This window comes from Perna viridis, chromosome 3 (assembly GCF_037379345.1).
Source record: "Perna viridis isolate PV_CMFRI_1.1 ecotype Kerala chromosome 3, ASM3737934v1, whole genome shotgun sequence".
Lineage (NCBI taxonomy): Eukaryota > Metazoa > Mollusca > Bivalvia > Mytilida > Mytilidae > Perna > Perna viridis.
Genome location: NC_142447.1, coordinates 33607826 through 33632531, shown reverse-complemented (window position 1 = coordinate 33632531; position 24706 = coordinate 33607826). Strand labels below are relative to the sequence as shown.

Sequence of the window (24706 nt, the reverse complement as noted above, 5' to 3'; positions counted from 1 at the left end):
GTTAGTTCTAGACCTTCACCTCGACTTTGACGACAATAGTCATTTCATTACAAAAACATGACAAACGAGGCAATTTTGATTTAAATTGAAAGTATTAATTACCCTTTCGTAATATGCCAGCTTCTCTGCATATATGGTGTTACATTAGTTTATCTTAGTAAAGATAGTAGCGACTATTTAATATGACTTCTTAATGTGACAACAGTGGCCAAGAGACATGCAGGATTTTCATAATATCAACAAATTAATCTGTCTTTTTTATACGACCACCAAAAAAAAAAATGCGGTCGAATATTGGTATGGCGCTGTCATCGTCGTCTAATTACATGTACTCATATGGCAATCGAAAGTGGACAAAAATAAATATTTTGTAGTATTAGAAAATGAATTTTTAATATTACAAGATATTTTGTTTAATATTGGAAAAGATTTTTAAATATTAGAAATTTATTTTATAATATTAAAAATTAATTTTCTAATATTACAAATTCCTGATTTAGTAATATTATAAAATATCACACATTTTGTAATATTGCAAATTGAATTTGTAATATTAGAAAATCAGTCACATTTTTTAATATTACAAAAGGATTTTCTAATATTAAAAAATCGTCACTGAATACGACAAATCCATTTTCTAATATTAGAAAATCAAATTCTGATATCCAAAAATAGTTTTTTTAATATCAGAAATTCAATTGTTTCTTTAATATTAAAAAAGTGTTTTGTGATATAAGAAATCTAATTTGTAATATTAGAAAATGAATTTGTAATATTAAAAAAAATTTTTTTAATATTAGAAAATGCTAATTTTTGTCCTCTTTGGCTTGCCATACTCAAGTTGTCGTGCAATAACTTGAGTACATGTAATTAGTTGGTTGATCTTTATACAATTTTATTACAAGGTTTCAAACCACGGAAAGCAGGTTGTATTTATTCACTCCTGAAGATGTTAAGATATAAAGTAAAGCATATTAGATGTGGATAAACTCCAAGATTTACTACCCTCCTTAAAAATTTTGTTTGATACTAAAATTAACTATTTATTCCGAAAAGGGCCGACTCGGATAGGGCACGAGTTATCCTGAAATTAATGGTCGGCAAGCACAACAATGTGACTGCTTTCTAAGTATATGACCATATTCCTGTTCTACCGCAGGTTAAATGCATTTTTGCATGCTGTCAGGTACACATAACAATCACTAGTCATCGTTTATACAAGGAGAGAAAATTTCTGCAACTGCACCGGGCACCTGCCATGTCTGTTATATGTGCAAGTTTCTCAGTGAAAATGGCCAGTCAACACTTTAAAATCTGACTAAGAAAACAGCCATACCAATCTAACCATATAAGTAATGTGATATTCTTTAAATAAATGATGGTAAGTGTTTGAATGTACACTGATGTATTTGCTTTTCTAGATTTTACGTGTCAATAACAACTACCTATGACCAAACCTCATACAGTAAACTCTGTGTGGATTGTTCGTGCACTGGGCTCTGTCATTAAAAACTGTAATTAAGAACTACATGTGGAAAAACACAGTTTATTTAACCAAGTACAAAGTGACGGAAAACAAGGATGCATAATGCTAATAAATGCATAACGCCTAAGAGGGATTAGCTAGTTAACTGGAGGTGACTGGCTTTTATTTAAATACATAAGCATCGTTCACAGGAAAGTGTGGGATTTGATATCCTACCTATTATTAATTTACATTTCAACATGGCTCGATGGTGGACAGAAAACCAATAACTATTATATTTTAGTGTATAAAGAAGCCTAAATATGCAAAATCATTCTCTAAATCAGTTAACCAAAAATTCCACAAATATTCTCCAGAATGTTACATTCCTTTAAGAAGAGTGGCAAAACCGTAGATAGGTTAGAAGCAAAGAACGTATAGACTGTAACAGTCTTAAAGTATAGAAACGGTGTGCTACACACCTGAACTGTCTGTCTGTAGAAGAAGTAATAAACCGTGCCACACACTCACTTAAATACTGAGTTCAGAACGAATCAACCAATCAGAGCAAGGATATTAACTCAAATGTTATGAACTTGAATTGGGTAAAACTTGTTTAGAAATAAACTGAACTTATGTAAGATACAGGGACTGGAACATTTAACATAAAACACAGAGGCAAGCTCAAAATGAATGTTACAACTGTTTACATTGGTAACAGCGTCACATGACCAAAGCCAAATCACGTGAACAGTTTGATAAGTGAACAATGATATTAAATTATCAACTAGCTACAGTCATCTCCTTTACAGTGCTTAAGGTTCATTATTACATTTCCACAATTATGGCCTGCATTTCACCACTAGTCTCCCTCTGACTACAGACTAAACTTGTGAATCTAGAAAAAATTTAAGGCATAGCATCCCCTAGATATGAAAAAGTTACATCAAGTTTATGGAAAATTATATAAAACTGACCTGATATTGCAGGGTTATATTTTTTTTAATTCTGCAGAGAGTGCAAAGATGAACACCTGAGATTCACTTGACCATGGTCCACTCATTTACACAGTTTAAATCACCTATTGTGTATAGGTGGCTGTTGTCTGTCTTTTGACCAGCATGTCAATGTTAATAGCATTTATCTTTAATACATAAGGAACATCTCAAAACATTATCCAGACTTAGTTCATTTTCACCCTCAGCAGAATTGATAAAATTAAAACAGCAGTCAGGCCAGTTTTTGATACAATTTTACATAAAATGATTGCAACTTTATCTAGGGTATTCTGTGCCTTAAAATTCTTCTAGATACACAGGCTTGTCTGTAGTCTAAAGGAAATTAAGAGAGAAATTGAGGCCATATTTGTAAAGGTAATGATGAATCTTAACCTGTGAAATTAGTCCACCAAATATCCAGTGAGCTTGCAATCATGGTACATGTAGCTATGGGGTTTGGAAATCTCATTCTAGTTTAATTTTTCTTTCTGGAATTTCCAATGCATTTTATTGTTTACTTCCAGGATCTGGAAACGCTGCATTACAATGCAAAATCTTTTATTTTATGCTTTTTTTAACATTTTTATCATGTAGAGCAAAATATTTGTCATTGTTATTTTTATGCAAAAAGATATTCTGCTTTTAATGCTGAACTCAACTCTCTGTAAATGACAAATCTTGAGGACCCATTCTCATGAAACCACAAAGTCATTAGATGAGACTTACATGCCTTATAGAAAATGTGTGCACTGAGGCAAGGATAAATACAATTTACCTGACTTTAATATCATCCTGTTGTCACAAGATCATTTAATCTTCATCAGATTTTGAAGAAACTTGACATAATAAAAAATTAATATTTTTTTTGCTTCTTTGGGAACTGGTAATTAGGTCCTAAATAATAGCTTAGTTTCCTACTACCAGCAAGAAAAAAATAAGAGTAGGTATATGTAGGTAGGTAAATTATTTTATTTTCCAAAAACATTTTACATTGAATCAATGGGGAAACAATCAAGATTTTAAGAGTCCTTGAGCCAAAATAGCCATAAAATGTTTAGGGTACTAGGAGCCATAAAATGTTTAGGGTATTATGGTAGGTAGGGTAGCAGGACACAGACATATTATTTTGTTGGCCTTAGGCTTTCTTTCTGGTGTGCATTAGTAAAAAATCTTATTGAATTCCTAGTAACACAAGTTAAAATTACACTAACTATAGGTACCCTTTAAGCACGATGGAGACACAGACAGATGTTGAGCATCTACACTAGACCCGTTTTCTACCAGTACTTAGATCATGCAACAAAACAATAATGCTACATCTTTTATTGACACTTATAATGAAATTAACACGAACTTAAATACTACCATTTTTAGCTCACCTGTTCATAGGCCATGTCAGCTATTGCCATCAATTAGGGTCTGCCATCTGTTGTTGTCATTAACTATTTTTCAAACATCTTCTCCTCTGAAATTACTCAATGGATTTAGGTGGAACTAGCATGATTGTTCCTTAGGGTTTACTGCATAAATAATGATCATTTGGATTTTTGATATGTGAAAAAAACATGGCAGCCATTACTTGGGGTAAAAGTGTTCAGTATAGTGAGATCTATCTGGCCAAATTTTTTGTGAAAATCTGTTGACCCATGTTGGAGTTAGCCTTTTTTTGGACATTTTATGCTGTTTTGATGTTGTTATTACGTTCTAAACTCTTTTCCTGAGAAACCACTGTACATAATTCAATTTAAGTTGGTTTGATTGTTTCTAAGGGTATCCTGCACAAAATGACACCTGATGTGGGAGTTATGACCCCTGAGATATATATTTTTTTGTTTTTCACTTGTACAACTTTGAGAATCTTTTTCCCTGAAACCATGTGACAAAATTTAATGAAAATTGGCATAATTGTTTTTTAAGGGTATCCTGCAAAAGCTGATCTTTTAACATTTTTCATCGGTCAAATAACATGGCCGTTGTTGCTAAAAACAGAACATAGGGGTCAAAATGCTTTTTTTGCTATTTTTTCTCAACTACAGAAAAATAATGAAGAAGAAAGCTACCCATAAGGTTAACATGATAATCTTAGTTGACTGGAGTATTGAAATTATTTTTTACGTGGTCATTTTGCTGTTATTTTTCACCAGCTGTGCGGATTTCAATGATTTTTAGTTTCTTTAGGAAACATTGTGTTCTAAGTTGAATGGTGATTAAGAAAGTTTGTTCTGGGTGGCCATTTTCCCACTAATTTTTATAATTGCTTTGAATTGAACAATATTTGGTATGTATAGTAACTATGGTCTCCTGAGTTGAATGGTGATGATGAAAATGTTAATTGTATATAGCCATAGTTTAACTTAATTTTATGTTCCCTTTCAGAAAATGTATACAGGGCTAATGCCCCACAGACTGGTTGAATAACAGAGCATAGGAGGATCCCTACTGGAATTTTTTCAAGAGGTTCTAAATACACTTAGAAGGTATTTCCAACATTTTACAGTGCTAAGGTACTCAATTGAACTTACAGCATTCATCAATATATGCTCTTTTCAGCAATTTTTTTGTCAAACATGGTAACAAAGCATGAAACCTTTACTTCCTTAGTTAATAGGGTATGGTTTGCAAGGTGAGCAATTCAGGCTCTTTGAGAGCCTCTTGTTTGCTTTAGTCTTTGATACTGTTGTCAAAAATCTCTGATCAGCTTTCAGACCATATCATAAGAATTTTCTTTAAGGGTATGTTATCATCCAGTGATTTTAAGATTTTTTTATATAGAAAATTACCTTCTTCCAGGCAAACAGATAATGGATGAAACCAAAAGAATTATAGAGGGTTTGAGATTGTTGTTCAATTCTCCAGAAGATGATGTTTTATCATATATATCCAGTAATAAGGATCTTGTTGATAAACAGTTTGGATATGGTAATAACAAAATATGGTATTGACATACATCCTACAAAATTCTTTATTAATTAAAAACTACCAAGTAAAATGGTTATATGATCAAAACATCTGATTACCAAATCCCAAAATGCTTTAGTGTGTATACATTTTGAATTGGTATTCTTTGTACTTTAGTTTACCATAGTTTTCAAACCTAATTTTCTAATCAAAGCATATGATTTCAAAACAAATATTAAATTCAGGCCTTAGAAGAATTACGGTGAAGACGCACCAAAGTAAAATAACTAGTGTTTTCTACTCTTTTCTATGTAAATTGTGCATCATTTGTCATTCCAAGTGCCAAAAAAAAAAATTAAGTGACCCATATTCTGCTCCTCTGAAACCACTGAGCAAACACACATTGTACTTCAAATTGGGTTTAAGTCATGCACATTGTCTGTTGTTTATGCATTATACTGATCAGACAACAAACATGTTTGTCATGGTTTTTTTTTGAAAAGTCAGTTATCTCAGTAAATATCTAAAACCAAATGGAAGAAGAGTAAAATTATGATAAGCATGGTCATATTTGTATATTAGCCTTTTTTGGAGTTATTGCCCTTGTTAAGTAATGTATTTTTTGTTAATGGTATACCTTGAAGATCATAATAGACAAAATTTTCAATTAATCTTTATAATAAGGCTAACACAAGTCCATATTGTATCATAATTGTACTGCTTCCAACTATTTTTGCCCTTGAAAGGCCAAAAATGACAATTTTTGCAGTATTAGCTGGCATAATGAAAAGCATAAATGAAAAATATAAAACATCAATTGATTTAATGACCCTGTTCAGGTCTACAAAAGTCTCCATTGTGTCCTTTGAGTTATTGTCCTTTAGGAGGTAAAAAATGATAATTTTATATGATGATACATTTACAAAAACGTTTATATTGTGTGTGCATTGTAATATGATTTTATATATTTTGTAGTTTTTCTTCAAGATGCACCATGTGTTTGCATGAAGATGTTAGAGCAAGTGAAGCACAATGGTTACGTTTTTCGTTCAGAGAAAGTAATAGCGTATATTGTTTGTGGAAAATGTTCTCATGTGACCAAAAAATGCAATTCTCGTTTCTTAAGACAGGCTATGACTTCATTTCTAATTGTTGCATGCATTTTAGAGAAATTGAAAGTAGTGAAATATTTGATTGACAATGGTGCCTCAATTCATCAGAAAACATCTGCTATGAATTTAACCCCTCTTCATGCAGCAATACTAAGTAAAAACAATGAACTGTTTGATTACATTATTGCCTTGGATGTTGATGTTAATGCCAATTGTATCCCATGTACAAATAAAATATCTAGTCTTATGCTAGCTGTGCTAGAAGGTGCTGAAAATATGGTGCAAGTTCTTCTCACGCATAGAAACATTAACAAACACTATTTAAATGCTCAAAATAAAACAGCTCTGTGTTGTGCTGCAGAGATCAATTCAATCAAGTTAGTTGAGATGTTGATTCAAGCTGGATTGAAGGCTACTAACATAACTATTTGTAAAGCTGTTCAGACAGACAATGCTGATTTATTAAAACTAGTGCTCAGTTCTAGAAGGTATTTCATTCCTCAGTTCCAGACCTACGCCTTGCATACTGCAGTAAAACTCAGTAAGTTTTCGACATAATAAGACAGAAAGACTGTAATTCTTGCCATTAAGTCAATCTATCCAACTGTTTATTCTTCTGCTGGAAGTATAATCTTTTAGAGTCATGCTTTTTAAATGATTGAACTAGGAAGAATTTTTAACTTGAAGAGTACTTGATTATGAAATATATGAAAACTGAATGAAGGCCATTGCATTAAGGCAGTATAACTAAACAATGTAAAATATTGATAAGGTATCTAAGGATACCCATGGTAAATTTCAGTGGATGTCCACTTCATAAGAAAAACTCTGAAAGTCTTAAGAATGCAATCTTTGCCATTGACAAGACTGACAACTAACACTAGATAGCAAATTATTTGTTAACTAGACAAAGGGATGCCCTCACACTCCTGTTGAACTCAACTACCACATTATGTTTGGTTATGAATATTCATTTGTTGAAAGACACATTTGACACCCCTGCATGTATTTTCTGACATATATAAAAGTCCATTTATAATTACAAGCTTTAATTCTTTAGAATGGCAACAGTTTTATGATCAGAGAAAGAAGTTGAAAATGTCCTGATTTGATATCATTGGTCTACAGGAACAAACTGAAAGGTTGATCCACTCTTATGTGTAGGATCTTCGACTATATTGTTTGTAACTTGCCTGATTATTCAAAATTATTTACTACCTATCTTAAATACTGTAGGAAGAGATATCCAGAAAAGACATGTACCCTATTTCCTAAAAATGGTGCCAACTATCTTTGAAAATATCAAATATTGATAGAAATCAAAACCCTGAAAATATGCACATCTGCAATCCATATATAACCATTCTGCAAAGTATCAACTTCTTAACATAAATACTGTAGGAGGAGTTATCCAGAATAGACATGCCCTCTATTCCCTCAAAATGATGACAAAATGACTGTCCAACTAAAATGTCAAATATTGATAAAAATCAAAACCCTGATAATATATACATCTTTAATCTTTAATATATATATCAACTTTGTACCCTAAATACTGTAGGAGGAGTTAAGCGGAATAACTATATACCCTGAATGGGACTGATGGATGGACGGACAGGGGTAAAACAATATGCCCCCAACTGAACGTTGTGGGGGTATAAAAAGATTAGGTGTTTCTTGAATCTTTTCTCCTTAAATGTGATTTATTTTTCATTTACACCATTCTGCTAGTTTATCAGTCTGGTATGAATGAGCTATTCTCATGATATTCTTTCCATTTTCAGGCAACAAGAAAATGTTGAAGTTATTATTAGAGAGAGGTTTCCACTTTAACCATGGTACAGATGTGCAGCATGACAAAGAATCATTACATCTTGCTGTACTCAGAAATGACTCTGAGATGGTGAAAATTCTTTTGAACCATCAAATTAAATTAGACTTGGAGTTAGATGGCTTTACAGCCTTAGATTGGGCTGTGTTGATGGGTTATGATGATATTGTGGATATCATAAAAAATGAATACAGACTAAGATGCATCATTCCAATAGAAAATTCAGATAGAAAATGTGTCATAAAAGCCTTATTTAATAGAGATGGCTTCAATCGAACCAGTGTGATAAGAAAACTTGCTGCTAATGGATTTGACATGAACACAAGAAGTGTGGATGGTCTCTCAATGTTACATGAAGCAGTATTCGATTTTGATTCTGATTCTTTGCATGCCCTAATTGAACTAGGTGCAGACCCAGATGTTATGTCATCAGAACATCTAATCAGGACACCACTGTATGATGCTGTTGCCAATGGAAATATCATGGCTGCCAAATTGTTGCTGGATGCTAATGCATCGATGGAATGCAAAGTGAAATATGAAGAACTTGAAGATCAGACAGTAGCAGATGAAGTTCAGTTTATTGTTCCCTATAATGAATTGCCTTTAGAGAGGTCCTTGTTGTGTGCTGCAGTATGTAGGAATTTAGTTGAAATGGTTTGGTTACTTTTGTCATGTGGGTACAATGTCCAGCAGGAAGAAAAGTCTTCTCTTCAGTGGATGCTTGAGAAAACTAAGAGTAAGGAAATACATCTTTGGTTGTCAGACAGTGTAGAATCACCTCGGAACTTGCTTATGTGTTGCAGGGACTTCATTAGGAAACAATGGAAGTATGAGCTCAAATGTTACATTGAGAATCAGTGTATACCAAATGATCTAAAAGACAAACTGCTTTTGAAAGACGTGTTAGGAAAAGATTTAAGAACAATCCAAAAATTTTGTCAATGGAAAAATATTTTTTGAGTTTTATACCATTTATGAAAGTGTATCTTTGCAGAACATTCATCATAAATATATCCTGCCATGTTTCTTTAAATTTTCCGAATGTTTTTATTAACTGTTAAGAGTTTTATATAATATTTATTAGCTCATCTGGCTCAAAGGTGAGCTATTGCCATCACTTGGCATCCGTCGTCCTTGTCGTTAACAATTATACAAACTCTTCTCCTCTGAAACTACTTCGACCAATTGAAAGCAAACGTGGTATGAATGTTCCTTGGGGAATCCTGCATTGAACATATGTGGGGATTTTTGATTTGTCGGAAAACATGGCTGCCATTACTAAAAATAGAACATAGGGGTCAGACAGTAGTTTTTCGCTTATATCTCCAAAACCATTAGGTTTAGAAAAATTCTTTCAATAGCTGATATGATCCATATTATTAGGACTACAAAAGTCTTCAGGGATAAAAGTTGTCAGATGACTCCTTGTAAGAGTTGTTGCCCTTGAAAGAGGAAAAATGACTCCATTTTTTTTTTAAGTTTTCAATTAATATCTTGAAAACTATGATAGATTGAAAGAAACTTAATGTTGAGAAGATCTTATGATAAGTCCTACCAAAGAATTCTTGAGTCAAAATTGTTGCAAAATGCAACCAGGTGAGCAATTCAGACTCCTGAAAGCCTCTTGTTTTTAATTGTATTTGTTTTCATAATCTCATATACTTATATGGGTCCAATCAACAAATTGTTATTCAGACCTGATAATTTTTTGACTTTTTTATGATTACTGGAAAACAGAACTGTCAATTTTTCATTATATAGAAAAATGTAGATATTAAAACACTAGTAAATAAAATGCCATTGGCTTTATACAATTTAACAAAACTTACCATGCTGATGGCTATGAGTTTTCCATAACATGTAAAGAGCATTTAATTCCTTTTATGGGGTTTAGTTTAAATCAAAAGTTGTTTACTTCATGTATTTATTTTTCAGTTTGACTGTGATTGTTATTTTACTTTACATTGGTGTAGCCTGTCCAATTAAAAAAAAGGATTTTATATGAAATATTTTTACCTCCTGCACCTTTATTGTGCATACAGTATGTGTTATTTTAGATTATTATTTACATAGTGCTGAAATATTTCTTTTTTTTAAGGTTTTTTTTTGTTTGTTTTGTTATTAGTATATGAAAGATTTTACATAGTTCTCCTTGTGCATAATTATCTCTGTCACCAACAGTGAAAGCAGGTCTAGTAGCCACTTCACTTCATCAGTTACATGTAGAGGATGCTTACTTTTGGTTATCTGTAATCAAGAATTATTAAACCAATATTTTTCATTCTTTGAACAGTATGTTTATATACCTAATGAATATGTGCACCTTCTTTTTTATTGAAAAATTTGATTATTTTTTCTTACAACCATGTATGTACAAGTCGTAAAGAGGAGGCATTGTCTAGTTGCAATGCAGGACAAAAAAGTACAGGGTGAAAATCTTAAAAAATTTGATGTTGCCTAGTAGCAGATTTTTCAATAGAAAAATTAAATATTTTGTAAAAAAATTTCAGTGTCCAGATGAACTTTTGTTTTTGGTCCAGGACAGCCTTTAACTTTAAATTCTGATTTTATTTTCATCTGTTGTTAACTAATGTATCTGTCCTGAAACATGCTGTTCAATATATTGGTTCAGGGGCAATACAAGGATTACAGAACAGAAGGGGCACTGACTATAATCTAAGAGTGGCATGCACCATTTTTCTTTCATTTAATTTTTTTTTTAAATAAATGGGCATGCATCTGGTACACCCAGCTTGGATCAGCCTTTGTAGTTCTCAGTTATTTTCACTTAACAAGGACAATAGTCTTGCTGTAACTTTACAACTCGTTTTGCAGGAGCTTGACAATTTTAAGTCTCTGTAGTTGCCCATCTTAACTGATGGAAAGTATTTTTATATACCTCAGACAAAATCTCAATAATACTTTCAGCAATGATTTTCATGTAACTTTGGTAACTTTGAATATATACATACTTTCATATGCTCCCTTTGGATTTTTATACAATTTGAATTTTACTTCTGAGTTACAGCACTCTATTCATTAACTATCACTAAATACCCCTACTTGCAAGAGGGGTGTAATAAGAGAGGGTTTCCAATTATAACAATATAACCCCAAAACAGAAAACAACTCAACAAGATGCTTTCAAATTGACAGCAAACAAGATTTCTGGCATTGAAATAATAACATGATTCAGGAAGTTTTATTGAGTGTTCTTGTGAAGATACATGTACATTCCCCAATACATAAACTGAAGTCTGAAACCCAACAAAAGAATGAGCCCTGAAGTCTTGAAACCAAAAGAATGAGCTTATTGTCATATATGTCTGTGCATTTGTTGTACTTCCATATATCCATTCTTTTTCTATTGGAAGTAAAATTAAATGAATCTTAAAAACAAACATAATATTTTATCCAGTCCAAAAATATGTAATTTGCAAGTCACCACTCAAGCATGACATCAGTGAAAGTCCCTGTTTTCTTAACAAAAGGATGCAACAAAAGTAATAATTGTAAAAATCAGGCCTGACTTTCATTTTTTTCACATGAAACAATATGTTAAAATTTGCTGACCCCTATACACCCAAAACTACTGGTAATAACTGATTTTTTGCCTTTGGAAAATCTGGTTAAAATTGCTTTCATAAATTTCATGAAACTTTGTTGAACTGTTTATATCTGTTGATATAAGCTCTTTTTTTTTTTTTTTGGTTTCCAGTGTTATCATATTTTTATTTAAAGTTATGGGACTATAGAAAAGAAAGACAGGGATAATATTATTCTTTAGTGCAGTTGCTGTTTGTTTTGTTATAGTGGTAACTATCTTTTAGAATATTAGAATTTTGGGGACTATAATTTCCTTTAAAAGTCTTTGTTGTCATTCTTCATGCTTAGGACTGAAAAGTCTGTGATGAATGAAGAACCATTTCTTCCAAGTATTAGATTGTTATGGATGTATCATCTTCTGTGAGCATTTGAGTGGTTAGATTGTTACAGATGTATCATATCCTGTGAGCCTTCCATATGTTAGATCATAATTGATGTATTACACCCTGTAGGACATTCTGATGTGTTAGATGATATTTTATAGATGTATCATGTCCTAAGAGCTTTCTGACACAAACATTTTGGCTCATCCATATCACTGGTCCAAACAACAAAAGGGAATCCGCTGTATACTTGATTTATTTCTAAAGGATCTTTCCACCTATTCACGGTTGTTCCTGCTCCATATTCTCCCTGCAAAGATAATTTATGTATTCTACATAGTTGTTATGACTTCTATTTACCGGTAGTCTCTCTTCTTAGTAAGTTTATGTAGAACTATTGTCTTTGGTAAAAGGCAACACCTTATCTTTTTGTACTTTATGTGTGTAAATTAAAAGTATTGAATAACATTACAGTATATAATATTTTATTAGATTGTATCCTGCATCTTGCCACAATAAATATGAAAACTGACAGCATAACATTAGGGAATCATATTGTAAACTATGAAAATGAAACTAACTTGTACTGAACTTAATTTTTTTACATATCTATTTCAATTTTCTGTTTGCTGGAAATAAGATCATAAATTAGATACACAGAGTATATAGTTTACCTTCATATTAACGGCAATGATTGAAATTTCAAATTGTTTTCCTATTCTCTGTACTATTTCATCAATCACCATTTCACAGGCTCCTTGAGGAGACTTGCCCTGTAATAACCAGATGTAGGATACATATATAATTTGTAGTTCATAATCATCTGTAGACAATCAGCTATTCTTATTTTCATATGGGGAACATGTACTGTAGTTTTGCATCTTTAATTCTGCTACTAGTTGTTTTGAAAGGAAACTTTTATGAATGAAATACTTCGTTAAGTTGTACTTTTCATACTTGCTTCATATGTTGAACAACTTGGAAAGCTGGACAGAACTTAAGAATAAAGTCTCCATCTCCACTACAGCATGCAGCACCACCACAGGCATCTAAAAATAAAGTTTAATTGTTTAACACATTCTAGACGAGATAGATAATATTTTACACATTCAACAGTAAACTGAGGTCTGCATGGAATAATTTGTAAATGATATTGTTAGCATGCATCTACAAAAATCTAAGAAGAATATCCCTATCTTGTTGTTTTATTGATGAATTCATTTCACTGTGACCTATTCCACTTACCAGTGTAAAATCCATTTCCAGGCAGTGCACTGTCTCTTCCTCTAAGGTGCTTGTCCAAGAACAATTCTCTTTCAGGCAGTACTTTGTTTGTGATTACTAGTACCTGTAGACAATCCATTTCCAAAAGCATTTCTCTTGCCTCTCATACAGTCAATTTCTAGGTCTCCCACTATTTCACATTGACTGCCTTTCGTTCAATTCAAGGTAGTGGACTGTCTCTTACACTCCTAGGTTGCTTACCTGCAAACAATTAATTTCCAGGTAGTGCACTGTCCACTACTCTTCCATGCTGCTTACCAGTATAAAATCCATTCCAGGTAGTGGCCTGTCTCCTACACTACAAGGTTACTTACCTGCATACAATTCATTTCTAGGTAGTGCACTGTCCCCTACTCCTCAAGGGTATTTACCAGTGTACTAGCCATTTTAGGAAGTGCATGGTCTCCTACTATTCAAAAGTGTATACATACTATACAATCCATCTAGGGTGCATACCAGTAAACAATACATTTCCAAGTAATTCACTGACTCCTACCTTACTCTTCAAAGGTGCTTACTTGTATACAATTCATTTGCAGGCAGTGCACTGTCTTCTACTCCTCTAGGTTGCTTACATATGTATAATCCTTTTCCGTGTAGTGCACTTCTCCTACTACCTGTGTACAAACCGTTTTCTAGAAGTGGACAGTCTCCTACCCTCTTAGGTTGCTTACATAAAATCCATGTCAGGGTAGTGCACTGTCTCCTACTCTTCACTGGTGCATATATATTTGTGTACAACCCGTTTCCAGTTGCTTACCTGCATACAATCCATTTCCAGGTAGTGCACTGTCTCCTACTCTTCCAGGGTGTTTACCAGGCATACCACTTGTTGACACTCCTGAATGAAAAATCAAGCAAAATCTTTTATGCATTTACCAAAGACTACTAATTAATCGTTTTTATTTATTGCGGTCGTATAATGGTATCATGCTGTCGTTGTTGTCAGTAGACATTTCATGTCTTGGGCAATAACTTGAATATACATGTAAGTGTATAGATTTTAATGAAATTACACCACACAATGCAATACCATAAAAGGAAACCTGGGATTTATTTTAAGTGTTGTAACTGGAACCGTTTAGGAATTGGGGGCCATGATGGGGTCAGAACAAGCTTTTTAATGATGTCGGGCAACAAAGAGTTTAATTGAGTGAATCTCTGATGTCGGGCAACAACGAGTTTAAGTGAGTGAATCTCTTTGAAATTGTCCCCTACTGTGCAGTATCAAGAAAGGAAGGCTGGAATTGATTTTCGGGCTATTACTTAAATCGTGTATAAATTAGGGGCCAGAAACTAGCATTTTTGTTTATTTCGGAACACTAACTTGACTTGAGGTGAATGGATGTCTTTGAAGTTGTATTACAAGACGCAATACCATAAAAAGATCGATTGCTGGGATTGGTTTTGGTGGTGTGCCTCGAAGTGATCAGTAATGAGGGACCAAAAAGGGGCCGCTACAATTCTGGTCAAATTCATTTCCTGTGTCAAATATTTTGTATCTTGTGTCAATATAAATTTAGAGCTGTATCAAGCTTGAATGATGTGTCCAGGGCTTGTCCTCTGCGGTCGTAACAAGATGCATCCTGTAAAGCAGTTTTTAGATGTCTTGAAATTATTTTAATTCGATTATCCCAACAGGAAAGCAAATAGAACCAGGCATATATGCAATGCTGTGCGTTACGTTTCCGGGAATCGGCATGACGTTTCAAGGAAAAAAAATGTTTCTATGATTTTAAAGTGACGTCTGCAGAAAAAAATATCATACGTTTCCGTAAATGGCAATTTTTCAGGGAATACAAAATCTAAGTTTATTGAATAAAAATGTATTGTTTAAAATTACAAGAAATGCCTCTTCCATTGGTTGGAGGACTGTGTCCCATGCACACCAATGGGGAGGTGGAAGAGGTTTTCGAGCAGGATATTTATTTTATTTGATTAAAATAGTCATCACTGAAATCATCTTCTTAAATTTGATAATTTATTAGCTTTACTGAAACGTGAAAAGTCGTTTGTCGTGTCGTACAAAATCGGCAGTTTTGAAGTTTGGTGTAGTGATCGACAACGTAGTACATTTCCCCCTTTCATGTTCTTTACCTGTGCTTTCATGTAAATTGTGTTAATTTTCATGTTCTTTACTGGTGCTTTCACTTCAAATGTTCTAATTTTAATGTAAGACATATATAGAGGCGCCTTGAAAAAATAAATGCAAGGAATATGTACATGATGCGCAGCAGTAATTGAGATGTTTAAAATCGCGACACAGAAGTAAACCCAATAGGTAATAATTGATAATTTCGGAAGCGTGAATTTGGAATTTTCTGGGTCGTAGAATTGATTATTGAATTCACTGAAACGAAACATGTTCTTGCAATGACCGCCGATTTGAACTTATAACATCCTCATTTTCAAGAAAAATGCACCTTTGCACAGCGAGCCACTGAATTAAAATTTGATTACTCATCTAACATTTGGCATTTTGTATTAATAAAACAGAATTTTTTAAATTCCGTCTTTCCCTTTCAGTTGATTTTCCGTTCTTCAGTAATGGTGGGATCAACAACTGTAAAAGCTTCCTTCAATTTTCATTAAACTTTGTTGAATTATTTATTGATATATAGGGTAGACGATATAGGTTTGAACGGACACTTATAATGTACATACAAAAAGTTATATTTAATTTTAAGTGTTCGTTCAAACCTATATCGTCTACCCAATACCGCATACTCTATATCACACATGTAGACTTATCTCGCATGCCATATTTCATACTCTTAGACAAGTATAACACCCCTTCACAGATTACACTTGAAGTATAGTTAAAATATATGTTTTAACGAACATGACATGTTAAAATCTGTATCGCATGCTGTATTGACCCTCGCCCTTGGAGTCTCGGGTTGTTACAAACTGAATATTACATGTCAAAATCTGTATGTCATGTTATATCATATATTTAGATTAAAATATAACCTTTTTGTATATGCATTATAAGTGTTTGTTTCAACTATATCGTCTACCCTATATTACACCTCTACACCTATATCGCACCCCTTCACAGGCCATACTTGAAGTATGGTTAAAATATATATGATATAATGAGCATGACATGTTAAAATCTGTATCACATGCAGAATGTGATACAGATTTTGACATGTAATATACAGTATACATGTATATTAATGTAAGCGCTTTTTTTTATATTTTTGGATGTATGAGACTTAACTCATGGGCATACAGACGAATTACTATGTACTCCCGACGAGTTGAGCCACAGATTGTATTAGTGCGAGATATTAGTTAATTATAAAGTTGAAATTGAAAGCATTTTTCATATACCACATTACGGTATAATGTGGTCAGCCTCTTCATGTACACAAGAGAACACCGTCATCATCGAATTTCTTGTACATACCGCAAACTATATCGGTGTGATCTAATATAATTAGTCCAAGAGTATCGTGACCGTCAGGTTGCGGTCTCTCTTCTTTCTACAAGCACAAATTAAATGTATTTTTGAATAACAATTAAGGCATTTTGCATCCATTTGACGCTCTTTCAACTCAGTATGGTAAATGACGAAATCCTCAACCGAAAGGGCAGGCAAAACTACGTTTCGGATCTAATTGAGCCAAAAGCAATTAAATTCTTAAAACTGAAAAAGCAAAGTGACACAACAATGTAATATAAGCCAGAATTACCGAAGTACCAAATACTCTTCTATAAAGCACAGGCATTAGAATCTAATCAAAATTATTTCAATTGTAGAATTCTAAAGAACAGACTTTACGAAGGTGAACTTTTGATTTTATTTTGACGGGATCTTCTACAGAACAATTCCTAGACTAAAGTGTCTGTGATGAAGGAATAATGAGGATATTGAACCTGCATTTTGATTATGTGAAAATGATGTCTCTCGCTTCACGAACTACATGTATATGGTAGATATATAGACTGTGTGAACAAGTGCCGGTGGTGAAAAATATGTAAAAGAATATTTACTTCTTGTGTACTTTGAGATAACAGCTTTGTATCCATGACAAAGCCTCGGGTTTCTGCAAAGATTCTAGCCCCATCCGATGTCAACATACTATGGGGAGAATGATCCATTACCGCTCGGGCAACAGATACCGGTCTTGAGAATCTGGAATGAACAAGAAAATGTCGATCGGCTTGATAATCGTGCAGGTATCACGAGACTTGTTAATGTCGTCACCATTTGAGGTGATCAGTCAGAATAGCTTAAGTTGGTATTTAAGGACAATGTAAGTCTCGTTTCTCTTAAAAAGCAATAAAAATTTTAAGTCATAAATGTACCCCTGTAATGCAGTGACCGCGCCAAACAGTAGCGTCTGTCCTGTCATGACCGCCGCATCCATTTCAAGATGACCATGAGAATTTCTTGGACCTCCTATACCAACAATACACCGACCGTATTTCTCATTTTCTTCAATACCTGATAGTATGAAAAATAAGGCGTGTTATTTCGAAATTCAAAGAAGTTGTAAGAGTAATTTAACCGGGAATTAACCAGCTGTAAATATGTTTTTTTAAATAGTTTATTATATGTTTGAACTGTGAGTGGTGGTTTACATCAAAATTGCGATGGTTTCCCCTACATTGTAGATGGAATGTTCATCTACGCGAATTAAAAAGCATATACATGTAGATGAAAATATGCCTTAAGTTTCACCAAAAAGCATCTAGACACTTTGTTGTGAATCTATCCAGATGCTTTCTAAATTCACCAAGATGTTTGTAAAAATCACTATATTTCCTTTTAGATGTTTAAGGAATGTTTTTAATTTTTTAACATGTTATACGAAATAACTAGATTTGCGGCAGTTTCCAGGCCTCAGGCCAGGTTATTACGTAATTTAACATGTTAAAAAATTAAGAACATTCTTTATAATTTAATTTTTAATGGATTCAAATCCAAATATAAAGAATTAATTCGTTTTCAAAACGCTTGTTTTTTGTTTGGGATTACCAGTATTCGGACCGATCGGCGTTAACATGATATCGCAGTATTAAAGCAAGTTGTACAAAATAAGAGAACCAACCAATCTGAAAGCTTGTTTCAAATCAAATTGAATAATCGGTATTTTTAATGAAAGTATAGATACTTGCAGTTTTCGTCTAGATATAGCAACTTTAATCTATACATATAAATGGTTTGTTTTTCAATACATGCAGATGAAACAATTGCAGTTTATGTATACCGCTGCTCATCTTAAATGTATTTTTTACATAGATGCATTTCAACACTATCTTTATATGCTGTCAAATTTCTCAATATATTTTCATCTAGATGTTTTTAAATACCATAAAGATTAAAACTAAAACCGTTTAGACACTTTCAGATTTCAGTGCTTTAAAATACCACCTAGGTCATGAAGATGAAACCATGGCAGTGTTTATATGAACCGCCGCCCATACAGCTTCATTGAAGAGTATGAAAGGTACCTAGCTAGCCTATTTAAAGTTAATAGTAGGAAATTTCACTCTGCCTTTGTATCTGTAATGAAAGTTTATATCTCTATAAGTTTTAATACGATATACACTCTATTTTTCGTCCTCTCTATCATGAAGCGTATTCTATCAACTGTATATGCACCTATACATACGACATACAAAAGAACATATACATGTATTTCGCACAAAAAAAAGTAATTGTACACACAGAATATAATCATGATTTGTAACAGTGCACGATGAAACCAAATAGGAAGATAAAATATTTTTTGTCTTTTGCATGTCCTGATCAAGGCTCTATAGATTTCTGTTTGATCGATCTGGTTTGCCTTCCAAAAGTCTTCTCACAAGTTTCCGAACCTATTTTTGTGTCTAAACTTCTATACTTATAAACTTCTAATTGTGCAAATCTCGATTTCTATCAGCACCAACTGTAGTTTATGTTAAGTTTGAGTGTGAAAATTATGTATTTTGTGTCAAAGTGCTAGTTCTGAGTGCATACCTATTTGAATACACTAATGCAAATCAATTCTAATATTAAAATATGTGTAAATGCCGACAGTATTAACTGTCAGTTCACTATATGTATTTATGTAAATACCTGGTGCAGTTGTTTCGATAAATTTCGCCATATTCAATATTTTTTTCTACCATTTATAAGTGAACAAAAACCTTAAATTCGAACTAACTGAGTATTAAAAGAAGTCATGTATTTATGGAGCTATTTAACTGTCTCCGAAAATATGACCCTAACTTTGCCTAGAGTTGTTTGTCTTTTATTGATTTGTGTTGGTGTAGTAGTACATCCGAACATCGGTAGTTCTGGGCCTTGGGCTATTAGTACCTTCTTCCTTGTGACGAGGAATATTTTTGAAAATAGTGAACTATTAAAATGGAAATATATTACTTCTTTAAAAAACTGTTGTGAGAAATTGTTTTTTTTTTAAATATAAAGATAAATTTCAATGGGAATATCAATTGTGACATTATATGTAAGTATATATGCTATACAAAATGTACTTATATATGTACATACCCGGGTATATATCTCATTTCAACTCAACCGCTTTATATTAACTATTGTCACTTTTTTCAAGTTATACCAATTCAAAGGCATTACCCACAGGTATTGTTCTTGAATAGTTCGTGTCTAAATATCTACTAACTTATATTAAAAGACGTGAAAGTTTTAAAACAAGAGGGGCAATCATTAGATACTGAGGGACGGATGCCAGTTAATAGTTAAAATAGTTATGTTTTAAATGCATCGAAACATATTATTTATTTTATATTCAAATATGTGAAAGCACAATACCTGGATCAGACGTTGATTTGAAAGGACAAGCACATTTGTTCGCCTATATAATCGATCAAAAGCGATTTATTTTTCAAAAGGCCTGGGTCAAAATGTTTGTTTTAAAATTCTTCCAAGTACCTCTTAACATCAGATGTCGTCTCCTCGGGATCTATTTATTTTCATTTCTGTGCTGCCACAGAAAACAGAATGTGCATAAATTTCCTCTCCGATATAAATCAATAAACTTCGGACAACTGTACACGCTAATCATCATTAGTAGTATCATTACTGTTTAGGTTTTATTCTTATATGAATATAGCGGGTTGTCTCTGTTTGATGTAAGTTTACTTTGAATTAAAGCCAATATTATCATTAACTGCATGTTTATAGGTACAAAAAAAAAACAAACATTTGATGCATCTATGCTGATGATGTTTACTTTCCTGTGCATTAATTTGGAGTAATTGGTTACATACATATATATTCATGGTACTTATCTTTTTATTTTACTTTAAAAAAATAAATGACCTTCTTTAACAAGTTTATTCTAAAATGATAATTACCATCAAATTAAAACCACAGTACGGATAGCACAAAAATGCTATACAATTTTATCGTGACGAGGGAGTACTGTCTACTCCAGCAATGCTATAGGTTGCATGGCAATCTATTTTCTTACTTGGTCCCATCCCAAACGGAGGAGAATTCCAGATCTTCTATTATTATGTGTACATTAATTTTATCTAGATTGATAGACGTATAGGTAGGTATATATGGCATCGATCGAGTAAACGGATGCAGATCTAGAACAATTAGGAAATAACTAGGCTTATTATCAAAACTAAATTTTAATAGACACTTTACTGTAGGATTCAAAATATGAAAATCAAGGTTTTTAAATGGTATTTTTTATACTGAATACAGTGTCTACAATACTAGTATTGAATATTAAGTCCAAATAAAAACTGTAAAAAATGTAAAACTATCAATTTATTTTAAATTAAAACTCACAATTAATACCAATTTCCAGTGCATCTAAAGGTGAATGTCCATTGCATAGCGAGTCTCTGGCTGCAGTCACCGCATCTCTCGAAAAACTCCAAGTGGCCAAAATCGTAATATGGCTATGAGAACTGGACATTGTGCCCAGAAAAAATGTTTAGAGTTATCTACCCTACCGGAAGTATTATTGACCAAGATGTTTACAGAAACGAATGACATTTCGGAATGTTTGAATAAGGTATTTTGAAGACGAACGCAGCATTTATTGAAAAAAAAATATCTAGCAAAACAATGTAAGTCATATTATTTATTCCCCTCTAATTTATTGCATATATCCATATTTAACACAGATTAACCGATCATATGGCACCCCAGTATTGCGGTAAACAACAGAAAATTCTGTTCTCACTGCATCTGATAGTTACGATAACGCTACCCTCCATCCACATACGTTCCCGTGAGGAACGTTTACGTTATCGTAACTATATATGAGTTCAACTTATGCTATGGTTTATAACTAACTATAAGTATAGGTCATCATTATGCATAGGTATTTCCTTTACATATTGATGGAAAATGAGTTTTTATTTATCCACATAATAGAATTGAATAGAAACAGATTTTCTAGGTTTCAAATTTACTTTCATGAATACATGTTACCTGCGTTGTAGTAGGTAGTGAGATTAAAATAGTCAGTTTATTGACTTGAATGATTAATTCATTAACCGAATCGGTTAGTCACTGGCTTGTCACCGAGTGGTCTAGGATTTGATCCTCAGTGGTGGAGTATAATTTTGTGAGTCAAATCATGCTCTCCTGTTACACATGAATTCACATTTGTCATTTTTCTCTGAATGAACCCAGATTTGTCTCTGAATAACCTTTTGATTTAAATGAAACAATTTAAATTTAAATTGTGATGTCATTGATCTTTATGCTGAAGGAGAATTCAGTAAGAAAACAGTAGGAAAATATGCTATTTTCATCTTGATGGTGTCCACAAGTGTAAATACGTCTATGGTAGATCCTGAACTTCTAATCAATTGTCTACTCTAGGATAATCAGAAGTTCATGATGAAGTGTCAGTTAAATGAAACTTCAAAGGTCTTCTGTCTGAAATAGAGGCTCTCTGACCAGTGACCACTGCTAATTTAAACTATATTTACATATTATTACAAGGTGGCAGTCGGACAAGGAGGTGTTTTGTGGGCCCTTCTATTTTCATCCGTTATTGTACGCATATGCCCTTAGCAACACCAGAAATATAACATTCATGATATGAGAGCCTTAGGTTTTTATGCTTGTTTGGACTTAAACCATTTCCAAAAATACCCAACAAAGAATCCATGTGGAATTTGCTTTAAAGTTGTTAGAAAGAACCAGAAATGCATACTCTGTGAAGACAGTCTGCTGTGGTTTCACTGGAAATGCATAAATTTGACCAGTTATTTGACGGAATTGCTTTTACTTCAATTTTCTTAATCTTTTTTTTTTAAAAACTTATCGACAATGAAACAGCTGATTAGTTGGATTATGTCCCCTTGCCAACTATAGGATAAATAAAAACATTGACCAAGATGATATTTTTGACAAACTGAAATCACAAAGGAAGAAACACCCTAGGCAGTTCTATGTGCACATACTAATATCAATTGTCTCAGGTACAAATTCTGTTCAATCTAAGAACTACTAGTATCAAAATCAGTAGACATGTTATTTATTTCAGGAAACAAAAATAGAAGAATCATTCAATGACTTGTTATTTAAAGTAAATGATTACCACTTTTGACGTAAGGACAGAAATTGATTTGGAGGGGGGCTTGTTACATATACAAGATCAGACTTGGCATGTGGCAGGAAAACAAATCTAGAACATCAATATTTTGAATCCATAAGTATTGAAACAAATGTGAATAACAGAAAATAGTTAATCACTGGAATGTACAGACAACCATCCATGACTGGTAATGTCTTTTCTGCAGACTTTATAAACTCTTTGATAAAGCATCTGTTAAATATGAACATTTTCTAATTTTTGATGAATTTAATTATGATATGTTAGTTCAAGATAAAAGCAAGGCAATGGAGGAAATCTGTGGATATCAGAGGATAGTTATGCCATTTTCATAAGAGAAGCATTCCCACACATGTAATCACTGAGAATTTTTTTTTAACAAAAGTCACTGTGTGATAGTTCATATTTTAGACCACAGTATCTGCAAACTATTTGTTATTATATCTTGAAATTCAAGTTAAAACTTTTGAATATGAAATGCAGTACATTGTTCTTGCTGGGAGTATTGTTTTCCTACCATTCTAAATTTACACATCCTCGGACCCAGTGGTGAATCCTGATATTTACCTGATATATCTCGGGGCCCCCAAAATTATGCCCAAGGAATAGATGTACATGTATGGTATGTTGAGAAAATGTACTATATTCACTTGTGCTTATAATACAATTTTGATTAACAAACTTGCCTGATTGTTTATTAATCTATGTTGCTTTTTGAGTGTTTGCCTGATTGTTTATTGATTTACCCTATTATATTGCTTTCTGAGTGTTTTTCAATGTTACAAGTTAAAAAACATAATATTTTAAAAAAATAACCTGGACCCCATTTAATTAATTACTTAATTTTATACATAATATTGACTCCAGATAAACATAATAATGGTACGTGTACAATGTATGTGATATTCCATTGAACGATATTTTAACAAGATCACTTGGTATATATTTTGTTCATGTATGGAAAAAGTGACAAAATGCAGCACATGTAATGGTTCTATGGTCTACTTTAAATATTACGCTTTTGAAATTTAATGATTTGATTTTTCTGAAAAGTAAAGATATTGCAAATAAAGTACATGTTTTGCACTCTGCAGAAAAAAAATAAATGCCTTGTAGACAATGAAGAAATAATACATGTACGTCATAATTGTGGACTACATGTACGTCATAATTGTGGATGATAATATTTGTTTTATAGGATAGTGGAATTTAATTGTCGAAATCAAATGTAAATGATTTGTTTCTTTTTCAAGTAGTTGTGCTATCAAGTTTACACTTTGGTAATTTTAAATATTTAAGGAAGGGTATTTCACATGATGGAAAATGAATTTTTGTGTAGAATGGATGAAAATTCCACTTAAATTAAACACAGATGCCATAAGCAAAGTCACATGTATGAATAATGAGGTTACATGTAATAGAATCACACCTTGTCTGTCTTGTTTCCTGTATGCACATTTACTCCTAAACCATTCAATGGATTTTGATGAAACTTAGAGGAATTTTATGCTTTGTACATGTATGTACATGTAGATGTACATTAACATGAAGCCAATTAAAATACTGCTGGACACTTGTAAATGGAGATAATCCTACTTAATGTCATGTTGCAACTCA

At 32.7% G+C, this 24706-nt stretch overlaps 3 protein-coding genes across 10 annotated transcripts in view; 2 read left to right on the top strand and 1 right to left on the bottom strand.

Annotated features, from left to right (window-relative positions):
* LOC148621948 (uncharacterized) overlaps positions 1-11691 on the top strand; it is a 31943-nt gene extending 20252 nt beyond the window's left edge. For 3 of the 5 annotated variants that reach the window (XM_088571344.1, XM_088571345.1, XM_088571347.1), the window contains 4 exons: positions 4840-4940; positions 5254-5382; positions 6337-7014; positions 8258-11691. In XM_088571344.1, coding sequence (XP_088427470.1) covers positions 5265-5382; positions 6337-7014; positions 8258-9267 — 1806 coding nt within the window. In that variant the 5' untranslated portion in view covers positions 4840-4940; positions 5254-5264 and the 3' untranslated portion in view covers positions 9268-11691. Of the gene's footprint in view, positions 1-876; positions 1382-4839; positions 4941-5253; positions 5383-6336; positions 7015-8257 lie in introns of those variants that run through there. The other 2 variants (XM_088571348.1, XM_088571346.1) reach the window with 2 other exon arrangements.
* On the bottom strand, positions 11496-21480 carry LOC148621947 (N(4)-(beta-N-acetylglucosaminyl)-L-asparaginase-like). Of its 2 annotated transcripts, XM_088571353.1 has the most exons (8): positions 21304-21480; positions 17838-17976; positions 17523-17664; positions 16936-17011; positions 14281-14361; positions 13194-13285; positions 12911-13009; positions 11496-12546 (listed from the first exon to the last, which is right to left on the bottom strand). In XM_088571353.1, the coding sequence occupies exons 1-8, from the start codon at positions 21431-21433 to the stop codon at positions 12403-12405; spliced, it is 903 nt and encodes a 300-aa protein (XP_088427479.1). In that variant the 5' UTR covers positions 21434-21480; the 3' UTR covers positions 11496-12402. The 2 variants fall into 2 exon arrangements, with proteins under 2 accessions (XP_088427479.1, XP_088427480.1); XM_088571354.1 differs by lacking the exon at positions 17838-17976 and having other exon boundaries at positions 21304-21444.
* Positions 21463-24706, top strand: part of LOC148621946 (peptidyl-glycine alpha-amidating monooxygenase B-like) — a 29842-nt gene continuing 26598 nt past the window's right edge. For 2 of the 3 annotated variants that reach the window (XM_088571327.1, XM_088571326.1), the window contains exon 1: positions 21465-21587. The gene's annotated coding sequence lies outside the window, so the exon portion shown is untranslated. Of the gene's footprint in view, positions 21588-24706 lie in introns of all 3 variants that reach the window. The other variant, XM_088571325.1, reaches the window with a different exon arrangement.